Source organism: Delphinus delphis, chromosome 1 (genome assembly GCF_949987515.2).
Source record: "Delphinus delphis chromosome 1, mDelDel1.2, whole genome shotgun sequence".
Lineage (NCBI taxonomy): Eukaryota > Metazoa > Chordata > Mammalia > Artiodactyla > Delphinidae > Delphinus > Delphinus delphis.
In genome coordinates, this window is record NC_082683.1 from 155,161,130 (window position 1) to 155,174,639 (window position 13,510).

A 13,510-nucleotide genomic window follows, 5' to 3' on the forward strand; every position below is an offset into this window, starting at 1 on the left:
GAGTCCAGCAACTACTGTACTAGTTTCCTAGGCAGGGAAAAGCAAAATTTAAAAAAAAGAGAGAAGTTTTAAAGTAGTTATGTAAAGAGCAGAATAACCTACTTTTCTTTCTGTCCCTCAACAAACCTGGAGAATGTTTGGTCACTTTTCTCTATGTCATCATCATTAGGCTGAAGAATTTTTAATGTCCACTGTCCTGCATGGAATGGAACCAGGGATGACCCGTGAAGATCATGGTACCTTCAGAGACAGTGGAGAAGATCCAAATGGTCCTATTTATTCTCAGAACATAGATGGCTCTGAATAATGCAGAGGGACCACTGTGCTCCTGGATGTGAGGTAAGGAGGTAGTCAGCATCAAATGGGGAAGCTGAATCACTAAAACCATAATTAATGCAGAAAAGAAGCACGATGGTGTGGAACACCCTGGTCTGAGAACAAGGAGAACTGGGTCTGTCTCTGTCCATTTGACCCTAGGCCAGTGAGTCAATTTCCATGGATCTCAGTTTCATCATCTTTTAAATGCAAGATCCTGAGTATGATAAGTGTTCTACACACATTCCTAGACCTACACACATTTACCTAGACCATGTAAAAAATATGACAAAATATGTTGGTAAGCTTCAGAGTATAATATTACTTTGATACACACCTGGATTTTAACTCTGGCTTTATATCTTTTTATCTGAACAAATTACTCAACCGTTCTGGAATACCTATTTCTTACTGTGAAAAATAGCAGCATATTTCAGGGTAAGGTGAATTGATCTTCAACTTACTTCATTACTATAGTATTAAAATGTCCTGACACAAGACAGTTTCTATCCATAACTCCTTAGCTCACAGGACCATTTATAGTGACGACCAATGCACTACATTGTAAATCTTAATTTCTTTAGCAAAGACAAATTTTTAAATGGCAGTGAGCGAAGTGACTTTCTTTAACCAGAAGAAGGTGGCTGTTCCATTCCCATTCTCAGAACTGACCTGCTCCTGCCCAGGGAGGGGGAATCTGGAAAAGGGAGGGATGGAGAAGGCTGATGTACACAGCCCTACATAAAAGCCTCCTTTGGGATCCTACAGGCAGTTTGGAAGCAGCTGGAAGAATGAGTTAGGTCCTGGTTGTGAGATTTTTTTTTTTTTAAATCACACACAGACACAGCTGTTGAACAAAATGCAGACTCCACAGAAAAGCCCAAGCCTCAGACCTTTCAAGCAAAGAAAGAGCTCAGGTAAAGTTCTCAGAATAGCTGGGTTTTGGCCCTTGAGACAGGGAGACAAGAAGATACAGGCTTCTGTTCCATGCTGACGTGTTCATTTAATCTTAAATGTTCACAGCAACCAGAAGGGAGGAAGTTGCTGGAATCCTGGTGAAGTTCCCTGGCAAGATCCCGGTAAGACATTGAACTCCTCAGGGGACGCCTGTGATATCCTGTTCTTTGAGAAAGCAAAACCCAGGGAGAGACCTTCAAGTTGGCAGAAGAGTAAGACATGGAGATCACTTTCCTCCCCACAAATACATCAGAAATGCATCCACATGTGGAACAACTCCTACAGAACACCTACTGAACAATGACAGAAGACCTCAGACTTCCCAAAAGGCAAGAAACTCCCCACGTACCTGGGTAGGGCAAAAGAAAAAAGAAAAAACAGAGACAAAAGAATAGGGACGGGACCTGCACCAGTGGGAGGGAGCTGTGAAGGAGGAAAGGTTTCCACACACTAGGAAGCCCCTTCACTGGAGGAGATGGGGGGGAAGCTTTGGAGCCATGGAGGAGAGCGCAGCAACAGGGGTGCAGAGGGCAAAGCAGAGATATTCCCGCACAGAGGATCGGTGCCGACCAGCACTCACCAGCCCAAGAGGCTTGTCTGCTCACCCGCCGGGGTGGTCAGGGACTGCAGCTGAGGCTCAGGCTTCAGAAGTCAGATCCCAGGGAGAGGACTGGGGTTGGCGGCGTGAACACAGCCTGAAGGGGGCTAGTGCGCCACAGCTAGCCGGGAGGGAGTCCAGGGAAAAGTCTGGAACTGCCTAAGAAGCAAGAGACCATTGTTTCGGGGTGCGCGGGGAGAGGGGATTCAGAGCACTGCCTAAACGAGCTTCAGAGACAGGCGTGAGCTGCGGCTATCAGCGGAGACCCCAGAGACGGGCATGAAACGCTAAGGCTGCTGCTGCAGCCACCAAGAAGCCTGTGTATGAGCACAGGTCATTTTCCACACCTCCCCTCCCGGGAGCCTGTTCAGCCCGCCACTGCCAGGGTCCCGTGATCCAGGGACAACTTCCCTGGGAGAACAAATGGCGTGCCTCAGGCTATTGCAACGTCATGCAGGCCTCTGCTGCCAGGCTCGCCCCGCATCCGTACCCCTCCCACACCCCCACCTGACTGAGCCAGAGCCCCCTAATCAGCAGCTACTTTAATCCCGTCCTGTCTGAACAAAGAACAGATGCCCTCAGGTGACCTACACCCACAGGCAGGGCCAAATCCAAAGCTGAACCCCAGCAGCTGTGCGAACAAAGAAGAGAAAGGGAAATCTCTCCCAGCAGCCTCAGGAGCGGCAGATTAAATCTCTACAATCAACTTGATGTACCCAGCATCACTGGAATACCTGAATAGACAACGAATCATCCCAAAATTGAGATGGTGGACTTTGGGAGCAACGATATATATTTTTTCCTTTTCTCTTTTTGTGAGTATGTGTATGCTTCTTTGTGTGGTTTTGTGTGTATAGCTTTGCTTTTACCATTTGTCCTAGGATGCTGTCTGTCTGTTTTTTGGGTTTTTTTAGTATAGTTTTTAGCTCTTCTTATCGTTGGTGGATTTGTTTTTTGGTTTTTAAATACCTTTGTTGGAGTATAATTGCTTTACAATGGTGTGTTAGCTTCTGCTGTATGACAAAGTGAATCAGCTATACATATACATATATCCCCGTATCCCTTCCCTTTTGCATCTCCCTTCCTCCCACCCCTCTAGGTGCTCAAAAAGCACCAAGCTGATCTCCCTGTGCTATGTGGCTACTTCCCACTAGCTATCAATTTTACATTTGGTAGGGTATATATGTCCATGCCACTCTCTCACTTTCTCTCAGTTTACCCACCCCCCTCCCTATATCCTCAAGTCCATTCTCTATGTCTTCATCTTTATTCTGGTCCTGTCCCTAGGATCTTCAGAAACTTATTTATTTAGTTTTTAGATTCCATATATATGTGTTACCATACGTAATTTGTTTTTCTCTTTCTGGCTTACTTCACTCTGTATGACAGACTCTAGGTCCATCCACCTCACTACAAATAACTCAATTCCATTTCTTTTTATGGCTGAGTAATATTCCATTGTATATATGTGCCACATCTTCTTTATCCATTCATCTGTCGATGGACACTTAGGTTGCTTCCATGTCCTGGCTATTGTAAATAGAGCTGCAATGAACATTGTGGTACATGACTCTTTAAAATTATGGTTTTCTCAGGGCAAATGCCCAGTAGTGGGATTGCTGGGTCGGATGGTAGTTCTATTTTTAGTTTTTTAAGGAACCTCCATACTGTTATCCATTGTGGCTGTATCAATTTACATTCCCACCAACAGTGTAAGAGGCTTCCCTTTTTTCCACACCCTCTCCAGCATTTGTTGTTTGTAGATTTTCTGATGATGCCATTCTAACTGGTGTGCGATGATACCTCATTATAATTTTGATTTGCATTTCTCTATTGACTAGTGATGTTGAGCATCCTTTCATGTGCTTTTTGGCAATCTGTATATCTTTTTTGGAGAAATGTCTATTTAGGTCTTCTGCCCATTTTTGGATTGTGTTATTTGTTTTTTTGATATTGAGCTGCATGAGCTGCTTGTAAATTTTGGAGATTAATCCTTTCTCAGTGGCTTCATTTGCAAATATTTTCTCCAATTCTGAGGGTTGTCTTTTCATCTTGTTTATGTTTTCCTTTGCTGTGCAAAAGATTTTAAGTTTCATTAGGTCCCACTTGTTTACTTTTGGTTTTATTTCCATTTTTCTAGGAGGTGGGTCAAAAAGGATCTTGCTATGATTTATGTCATAGAGTAGTCTGCCTATGTTTTCCTCTAAGAGTTTTATAGTATCTGGCCTTACATTCAGGTCTCTAATCCACTTTGAGTTTATTTTTGTGTATGGTGTTAGGGAGTGTTCTAATTTCATTCTTTTACATGTAGCTATCCAATTTTCTGAGCACCACTTATTGCAGAGCCTGTCTTTTCTCCATTGTATAGCCTTGCCTCCTTTATCAAAAGTAAGGTGACCATATGTGCACGGGTTTATCTCTAGGCTTCTATCTTGTTCCATTGATCTATATTTCTGTTTTTGTGTCAGTACCATACTGCCTTGATTACTGTAGCTTTGTAGTATAGTCTGAAGTCCAGGAGCATGGTCCTAGAGCTCTGCTTTTCTTTCTCAAGATTGCTTTGGCTATTCAGGATCTTTGGTGTTTCCCTACAAATTGTGAAAGATTTTGTTTGAGTTCTCTGAAGTATGCCATTTGTAGTTTGATAGGAATTGCATTGAATCTATAGATGGTTTTGGATAGTACAGTCATTTTCACAATGTTGATTCATCCAATCCAAGAACATGGTATATCTCTCCATCTGTCTGTATCATCTTTAATTTCTTTCATGAGTGTCTTATAGTTTTCTGCATACAAGTCTTTTTTCTCCTTAGGTAGGTTTATTCCTAGGTGTTTTATTCTTTTTGTTGCGGTGGTAAATGGGAGTGTTTCCTTAATTTCTCTTTCACATTTTTCATCATTAGTGTATAAGAATGAAAGAGATTTCGGTGAATTAATTTTATATCCTACTACTTTACCAAGTTCATTGATTAGCTCTAGTAGTTTTCTGGTAGCATCTCTTTAGGGTTCTCATGTCATCTGCAAACAGTGACAGCTTTACTTCTTCTTTTCCGATTTGGATTCCTTTTATTTCTTTTTATTCTCTGATTGCTATGTCTAAAACTTCCAAAACTATGTTGAATAATAATGGTGAGAATGGACAACGTTGTCTTGACCCTGATCTTAGAGGAAATGCTTTCAGTTTTTCACCATTGAGAATGATGTTGGCTGTGGGTTTGTCATATATGGCCTTTATTATGTTGAGGTAAATTCCCTCTATGCCGACATTCTGGAGGGTTTTTATCATAAATGCGTGTTGAATTTTGTCAAATGCTTTTTCTGCATGCATTGAAATGATCACATGGTTTTTATCCTTCAATTTGTTAATATGGTGTATCACATTGATTGATTTGTATATATTGAAGAATCCTTACATTCCTGGGATACACCCCAGTTGATCATGATGTATGATCCTTTCAGTGTGCTGTTTGATTCTGTTTGCTAGTATTTTGTTGAGTATTTTTGCATCTATGTTCATCAGTGATATTACCCTGTAGTTTTCTTTCTTTGTGTCATCTTTGTCTGGTTTTGGTATCAGGGTAATGGTGGCCTTGTAGAATGAGTTTGGGAATGGTCCTCCCTCTGCTATATTTTGGAAGAGTTTGAGAAGGATAGGTGTTAGCACTTGTTTATGTTTGATCGAATTCACCTGTGAAGTCATCTGGTCATGGGCTTTTGTTTGTTGGAATATTTTTAATCATAGTCTCAATTTTAGTGCTACAGATTGGTCTGTTTATATTTTCTATTTCTTCCTGGTTCAGTCTCAGAAGGTTGTGCTTTTCTAAGAATTTGTCCATTTCTTCCAGGTTGTCCATTGGCATATAGTTGCTGGTAGTAATCTCTCACGATCTTTGGGTTTCTGCAGTGTCAGTTGTTATTTCTCCTTTTTCATTTCTAATTCTATTGATTTGAGTCTTCTCCCTTTTATTCTTGATGAGTCTGGCTAATGGTTTATCAATTTTGTTTATCTTCTCAAAGAACCAGCTTTTAGTGTTATTGATTTTAGCTATTGTTTCCTTCATTTATTTTTCATTTATTTCTGATCTGATCTTTATGATATCTTTCCTTCTGCTAACTTTGTGGGTTTTTTGTTCTTCTTTCTCTAATTGCTTTAGGTGTAAGGTAAGGTTGTTTATTTGAGGTGTTTCTTGTTTCTTGAGGTAGGATTTTATTGGTATAAAATTCCCTCTTAGAACTGCTTTTGCTTCATCCTATGGGTATTGGGTCATTGTGTTTTCATTGTCATTTGTTTCTAGGTATTTTTTGATTTCCTCTTTGATTTCCTCAATGGTCTTTTGGTTATTCAGTAGTGTATTCTTTAACCTCCATGTATTCGTATTTTTTATAGATTTTTTCCTGTTATTGATATCTAGTCTCATAGCACTCTGGTTGGAAAAGATACTTGATATGGTTTCAATTTTCTTAAATTTACCAAAGGTTGATTTGTGATCAAGAAGATATGATCTATTCTGGAGAATGTTCTATGATCACTGGAGAAGAAAGTGTATCCTCTTGTTTTTGGATGGAATGTCCTGTAGGTATCAATTAAGTCCATCTTGTTTAATGTGTCATTTAAAGCTTGTGTTTCTTTATTTATTTTTATTTTGGATGATCTGTCCATTGGTGAAAGTGGGGTGTTAAATCCCCTACTATGATTGGGTTACTGTCAATTTCCCCTTTTATGGCTGTTAGCATTTGCCTTATGTATTGAGGTGCTCCTATGTTGGGTGCATTAATATTTACAATTGTTATATCTTCTTCTTGGATTGATCTGTTGAACATTTTGTAGCATCCTTCTTTGTCTATTTTAATAGTCTTTATTTTAAAGTCTATTTTGTCTGATATGAGAATTGCTACTCCAGCTTTCTTTTGATTTCCATTTGCATGGAATATCTTCTTCCATCCCCTCACTTTCAGTCTGTATGTGTCCCTAGGTCTAAACTGGGTCTTTTGTAGACAACATATATATGGGTCTTGTTTTTGTATCCATTCAGCCAGTCTGTGTCTTTTGGTTGGAGCATTTAATCCATTTACCTTTAAGGTAATTTTTTTTTTTTTTTTTTTTTTTTTTTTGCAGTACGTGGGCCTGTCACTGCTGTGGCCTCTCCCGTTGCAGAGCACAGGCTCCGGACACGCAGGCTCAACGGCCATGGTTCACAGGCCCAGCCGCTCTGTGGCATGTGGGATCTTCCTGGACCAGGGCACGAACGCGTGTCCCCTGCATCAGCAGGCAGACTCTCAACCACTGCGCCACCAGGGAAGCCCAAGGTAATTATTGATATGTATTTTCCTATTACCATTTCCTTAATTGTTTTGGGTTTGTTATTGTGGGTCTTTTCCTTCTCTTGTGCTTCCCGCCTAGAGAAGTTCCCTTAGCATTTGTTGTAAAGCTGGTTTGGTGGTGCAGAATTCTCTTAGCTTTTGCTTGTTTGTAAATGTGTTAATTTCTCCATCAAATCTGAATGAGATACTTGCTAGGTAGAGTAATCTTGGTTGTAGGTTTTTCCCTTTCATCACTTTAAATATGTCCTGCCACTCCCTTCTGGCTTGCAGAGTTTTGCTGAAAAATCAGTTGTTAACCTTATGGGGATTCCCTAGTACATTATTTCCTATTTTTCACTTGCTGGTTTTAATAGTTTTTCATTGTATTTAGTTTTTCATAGTTTGATTAATATGTGTCTTGGTGTGTTTCTTCTTGGATTTATCATGTATGGGACTCTCTGCATTTCCTGGACTTGATTGACTCTTTCCTTTCCCATATTAGGGAAGTTTTCAACTATAATTTCTTCAAATATCTTATCAGTCCCTTTCTTTTTCTCTTCTTCTGGGACCCTTATAATTCGAAAGTTGGTGCATTTACTGTTGTTTCAGAGGTCTCTGAGACTGTCCTCAATTCTTTTCATTCTTTTTTCTTTATTCTACTCTACGGTAGTTATTTCCAATATTTTATCTTCCAGGTCACTTATCCATTCTTCTGCCTCCATTATTCTGCTATTGATTCCTTCTAGAGAATTTTTAATTTCATTTATTGTGTTGTTCATCATTTTATGTTTGCTCTTTAGTTCTTCTATGTCCTTGTTAAACGTTTTTTGTATTTTCTCCATTCTATTTCCAAGATTTTGAATCATGTTTACTATCATTACTCTGAATTCTTTTTCAGGTAGAGTGCCTATTTCCTCTTCTTTTGTTTGGTCTGGTGCGTTTTTACCTTGCTCCTTCATCTCCTGTGTGTTTTTCTGTCTTCTCATTTTGCTTAACTTACTGTGTTTGGTGTCTCCTTTTTGCAGGCTGCAGGTTCGTAGTTCCCATTGTTTTTGGTGTCTGCCCCTAGTGGCTAAGGTTGATTCAGTGGATTGTGTAGGCTTCCTGGTGGAGGGGAGTGGTGACTGTTCTGGTAGGTGGGTCTGGGTCCTGTCTTCCTGCTGGGCAGGGCCACATCCACCAGTGTGTTTTGGGGTGTCTGTGAACTTAGGATGATTTTAGGCAGCTTCTCTGCTAATGGGTGGGGTTGTATTCATGTCTTGCTAGTTGTTTGGCATAGGGTTTCCAGCATTGTAACTTGCTGGTCATTGAGTGGAGCTGGGGCTTAGCGTTGAGATGGCAGTCTCTGGGTGAGCTTTCGCCATTTGATATTACATGGAGTCGGGAGGTCTCTGCTGGAGCAATGTCCTGAACTTGGCTCTCCCACCTCAGAGGCACAGGCCTGACACCAGGCTGGAGCACGAAGACCCTGTCAGCCACCCAACTCAGAAGAAAAGGGACAAAAAAAGAAAGAAGGAAAAAAAAAACTAAAATAACATAAAATGAATTTATTAAAATAAGAAATATAAAAAAATTTTTAAACAGAATGAAAGAAGAGAGCAACCACACCAACAAACAAATCCACCAATGATATCAAGCGCTAAACACTGTATTAAAACAAAAAAAGCGGACAGAAGAACCCTAGGACAAATGGTAAAAGCAAAGCTATACAGACAAAATCACAAGATAAGCACAACTCAATAAACCCACAATTTCCAAATAATCAATGCCAATGTTATAAAATCATGCATGAGTAAAAGATGCATACAAAGTACAATATGGACCAATGGACTGTAATGTTACACAGAGTATAAAAAGTCAATTTATATGGTTTCATATTCTACATTACAACTAACTTTTAAGAAACTACCACTTGTTGAATTTTGGTGTAAAATAAAAGAAGAAAAATTACAATTAAATAAAAATGCTATTATGCTAAAATGCATTTTCCAATTACAAATACATGTGGGGCCAGATTTTCTTCATATAACTCAACCAAAGCAACATTTCATAACAGATCAAACACAGAAGCAGATATAAGAATATTCTTATATCTTATATTATTATAAACACATGAATGGATGCTCAACATCACTAATCATTAGAGAAATGCAAATCAAAACTACAATGAGGTATCACTTCACAGCAGTCAGAATGGCCATCATCAGAAAATCTACAGACAATAAATGCTGGAGAGGGTGTGGAGAAAAGGGAACCGTCTTGCACTGTTGGTGGGAATGTAAATTGATACAGCCACTATGGAGAACAGTATGGAGGTTCCTTAAAAAACTAAAAATAGAACTACCATACGATCCAGCAATCCCACTACTGGGCATATACCCTGAGAAAACCATAATTCAAAAAGAGTCATGTACCACAATGTTCATTGCAGCTCTGTTTACAATAGCCAAGACATGGAAGCAACCTAAGTGTCCATTGACAGATGATTGGGTAAAGAAGATGTGGCACCTATATATATATATATACAATGGAATATTACTCAGCCATAAAAAGAAATGAAACTGAGTTATTTGTAGTGAGGTGGATGGACCTAGAGTCTGTCATACAGAGTGAAGTAAGTCAGAAAGAGTATACAAATACCGTATGCTGACACATATATATGGAATCTAAAAAAAAAAGTTTCTGAAGAACGTAGGGGCAAGAAAGGAATAAAGACTCAGATGTAGAAATTGGACTTGAGGACATGGGGAGTGGGAAGGGTAAGCTGGGACGAAGTGAGAGAGTGGCATGGACTTATATATGCTACCAAATGTATAATAGATAGCTGGTCAGAAGCAACCACATAGGACAGGGAGATAAGCTCAGTGCTTTGTGACCACCTAGAAGGGTGGGACAGGGAGGGTGGGAGGGAGATGCAAGAGGGAGGAGATATGGGGATATATGTATATGTATAGCTGATTCACTTTGTTATAAAGCAGAAACTAACACACCATTGTAAAGCAATTATACTTCAAGAAAGATGTTTTAAAGAAAAAGATGTGTTACATATACACAATGGAATATTACACAACCATAAAAAGGAATGAAATTGGGTCATTTATAGAGACTTGGATGTATCTAGAGACTGTCATACAGAGTGAAGTAAGTCAGAAAGAGAAAAGCAAATATCGTATATTAACGCATATATATGGAACCAGAAAAATGGTACAGATGAATTGGTTTGCAGGGCAGAAATAGAAACACAGATGTAGAAAACAAACGTATGGACACCAATGGGGGAAAGTGGCGGGGGCGGGGGTTGATGGTGGTGTGATGAATTGGGAGATTGGGATTGACATGTATACACTAATATATATAAAATAGATAACTAATAAGAACCTGCTGTATAAAAAAATAAATTAAATAGAATTCAAAATTTCACAAAAAAAGAACCCAGCCAATGACTTCCTTCTCTCTATTCCAAGTTCCTAAGACATAGAGAACTGAGGTGTATTCTTTGGCAGTTTCTTCAGAAGAGATGAAGGTCGAAACTCTTGACAGGTGACAGTGGAGCGCTATCCCAGGGAGAAGCTCTTGCCCTCACTGGACAAGACCAAGTTCCTGGTCACACAGGAGCTGACCATGACCCAGTTCCTCAGTGTCATCCGGTAGGTAACGAAGTGCTCATGGGGGTATGTGCTGTGTGGCCCTGGGCTTTTTGGAACAATGAGAGATGGGATATGGCAGAGAGACAAGGAGAAGGATTTGTGCTTCACCTTTTCTCTTCAACTCTGCCTTTAAAAAGGATGATCTCATGATCAACCAATTTTAAAAAGATGTCCATTACCTTGCTACAACACTAAAATAAGTGAGAGCTCCCAATTTTGATGTACCAGCTATATTTTCTTTTGCTTCAACATTTTAGTGGTACTGTGTTTTAATTTCTGTCTTCAAATTTCTCTAAGAATTTTTCAAAGGAATCTTTGGAAAATGGTCCAAAGCCCTCTGTTTTCAAGATTTTAAAAGCCCAGTGACAGCATTTTACCTCTAAATATTTTCCCCTTTGTGGCAGGGCTTTGGATTATCCAGTGTTGGTTAACCACATTCTGAAACTATTTCCTCTCCCACCCACAACATAAATTTAGCCCCTCCTAGCTGAGACTGGGGGTGTACTGGCTGTGCCTCTAATGTATGGTCTGAGGGTGGTTAGACAGCGCTAGCCATTACCAACAGATTCAGCTTGCTCTGCTATCAAAACAGTCTAAAGTTTGAGGATGACTGGGCTAGAGTGGGGAGGTGGAGGCATCTTGGTTCGATACGGCCAGACACTAGCCAGACAGAAGTAAGAAAGGCTATGGATCAGGGGTCATTCCCTTCCAGGTTAACTTTTTCCCTTCCTGCCCCCCCCCCCACACACACACACCCTCTTCCGCAACCCAGGAGCCGCATGGTCCTTGGGGCCACTGAATCCTTTTACTTGCTGATGAACAACAAGAACTTCGGAAGTATGAATGTGACCATGGCAGAGATCTACAGGGACTACAAGGATGAGGATGGCTTCGTGTACATGACCTATGCCTCCCAGATATTTGGCTGCTTGGGGTCAGCAGCCCCCAAGGATGGGAGCAACCTTGGGGGCAGGCCCTGCTATCCTCTATAATACGTATCCTCTAACCAATGCATTCACCAATGCAGGAGACACGGACCTCTTTCTGTGTGTGCAGTGATGGTCCAGGGGGCAAGGACGCCCTGCAGTGATCAGCACCAACCGTGACAGTGAGGCAATGCCTGCCCTGTTTGCTTTTTGTGCTCGTGCTCTTTGGTGGCTCTTGAGAATTTTGTAAACAGTAGGTCTTTTCTAAGTGGTTAACTTGTGCAATGAGCTGGGGAGGTATTTTAAGCGTCTCCTCTGGGGGAAGCCAGGCTAGGGTCCCTTGAGGGATTTGATCTCCCTGTTGTGGGCAGGAGTCACGTGTATGGTCGGGCATGGAGAACCTGAGATGTGTGGATAGTCTCCGTGGAGCTTAATGCAACCAGTGTGAACTGCCTCATGGTGGGGATGGTGGGGGGATGGGCACAGAGGGGAAGTGGTCTTATCTGTGTCATTAAAGAGATTATTGTTATTTCCACAGCATTCACTTGACTCGGTTATTTCCCCTTATATTCTTTTAGTCTGTCTATGCCACACAGATTTATGCCAAAATTGTTACTGCTCAGTTTCAAATAATTTAAATGATTAGTTTTCCTTGCAATAGAATTTTTTAAATAATGAATTGTGTTTAAATCCTTATTATGGGGCTTGGGGCTTATGCTGACAGAGTGGAGCCAGCAGCGCCAGGATGGTGCTTCTGGAGAGAGAGCAGTTCCTGACGGAGCTGACCAGGCTCTACCAGAAGCGCCGGTTGTCGGGCAGCATGTGCATCACCTGAAGAAGTATGATGGTCGAACTAAACCCATTCCAAGGAAGGGTTCTGTGGAGGGCTTTGAGCCCTCAGAAAACAAGTGTCTGTTAAGAGCTACTGATGGGAAAAAGATCAGCACTGTGGTGAGCTCCAAAGAAGTGAATACGTTTCAGATGGCTTGTTCAAACCTATTGAGAGCTAACATGGATGGGCTGAAAAAGAGCCAGAGTAAGAAGAGCAAAGCAGCGCAGTGAAGGGCACCAGGTTTCCCGCTTTCACCAGCTAACCACTGAATTGCTATTTTTCCTTTGGTTTTTACTTTTGGCCACAAAGCTGGGTTTCTGATTCCCCTACAGTAACTGTTTTCATGTGAGATTAGGGTCATTTTTGGATGGAGGAAGGGCTGTAGTGTTTACAGGGTAGTAACAAGAAGCCAGTTTAATTTAGGTCTGGCTAAGTGGTCTGTGTTGTATGGTTGTATGTTTCTGGATAATAGTTTACAGTCTCTGTAGCCGTCTGTGAAGAGCACTGTATCATTAGACCAGTATTTATCAGCACTGACCATCTTTTATTCCTTTTCCCACCCCATAAAATGTTTCTGGCAATAGCTCCTCATTTTGGAATGATGTGATTATGAACAGGCTTTAAGCCCTGTCTTATGGGTTACTGGAATTGAAACCTGACAGTTTTACAAAAAGTTGTGTTATTTCATGGGTATTTTTCCCAGCTTGCTGTATAATTTTATCATCATAGTTTCTCTAGCAAATTTGAATGAGTTCTCATAGCCAAATGAGAGTTTGCTTAACCAAACTAAGGGTAAGCCTATTACAAAATCATCAAGAATAAAAATTCCAAGTTAATGATGTTAAAAAAAAAATCCTTATTATGGGCCAGGCATTGTTCAATGCACTCTACATGTATTAAGTCCTCATAATCATTTTATCTGTTAAGTATTATT

General features: G+C 40.5%; 1 protein-coding gene and 1 pseudogene across 1 annotated transcript; both read left to right on the plus strand.

Annotated features, from left to right (window-relative positions):
* Positions 1-1,174: 1,174 nt before the first annotated feature.
* MAP1LC3C (microtubule associated protein 1 light chain 3 gamma) lies at positions 1,175-11,810 on the plus strand. The gene is made up of 4 exons (XM_060010687.1): positions 1,175-1,232; positions 1,339-1,394; positions 10,712-10,818; positions 11,591-11,810. Exons 1-4 carry the CDS (start codon positions 1,175-1,177, stop codon positions 11,808-11,810), a joined length of 441 nt encoding a protein of 146 aa, XP_059866670.1.
* Positions 11,811-12,489: 679 nt separating this feature from the next.
* LOC132424705 (signal recognition particle 14 kDa protein-like) lies at positions 12,490-12,806 on the plus strand (annotated as a pseudogene).
* Positions 12,807-13,510: the final 704 nt, after the last annotated feature.

Bases quoted from the DNA above. Each gene is read 5' to 3' on its own strand.
- MAP1LC3C (XM_060010687.1), top strand. From the start codon at position 1,175: ATGCAGACTCCACAGAAAAGCCCAAGCCTCAGACCTTTCAAGCAAAGA. The intron at 1,395-10,711 runs GTAAGACATTGA...AACTCTTGACAG, and splicing joins AGTTCCCTGGCAAGATCCCG to GTGACAGTGGAGCGCTATCC. The intron at 10,819-11,590 runs GTAGGTAACGAA...TCCGCAACCCAG, and splicing joins CAGTTCCTCAGTGTCATCCG to GAGCCGCATGGTCCTTGGGG.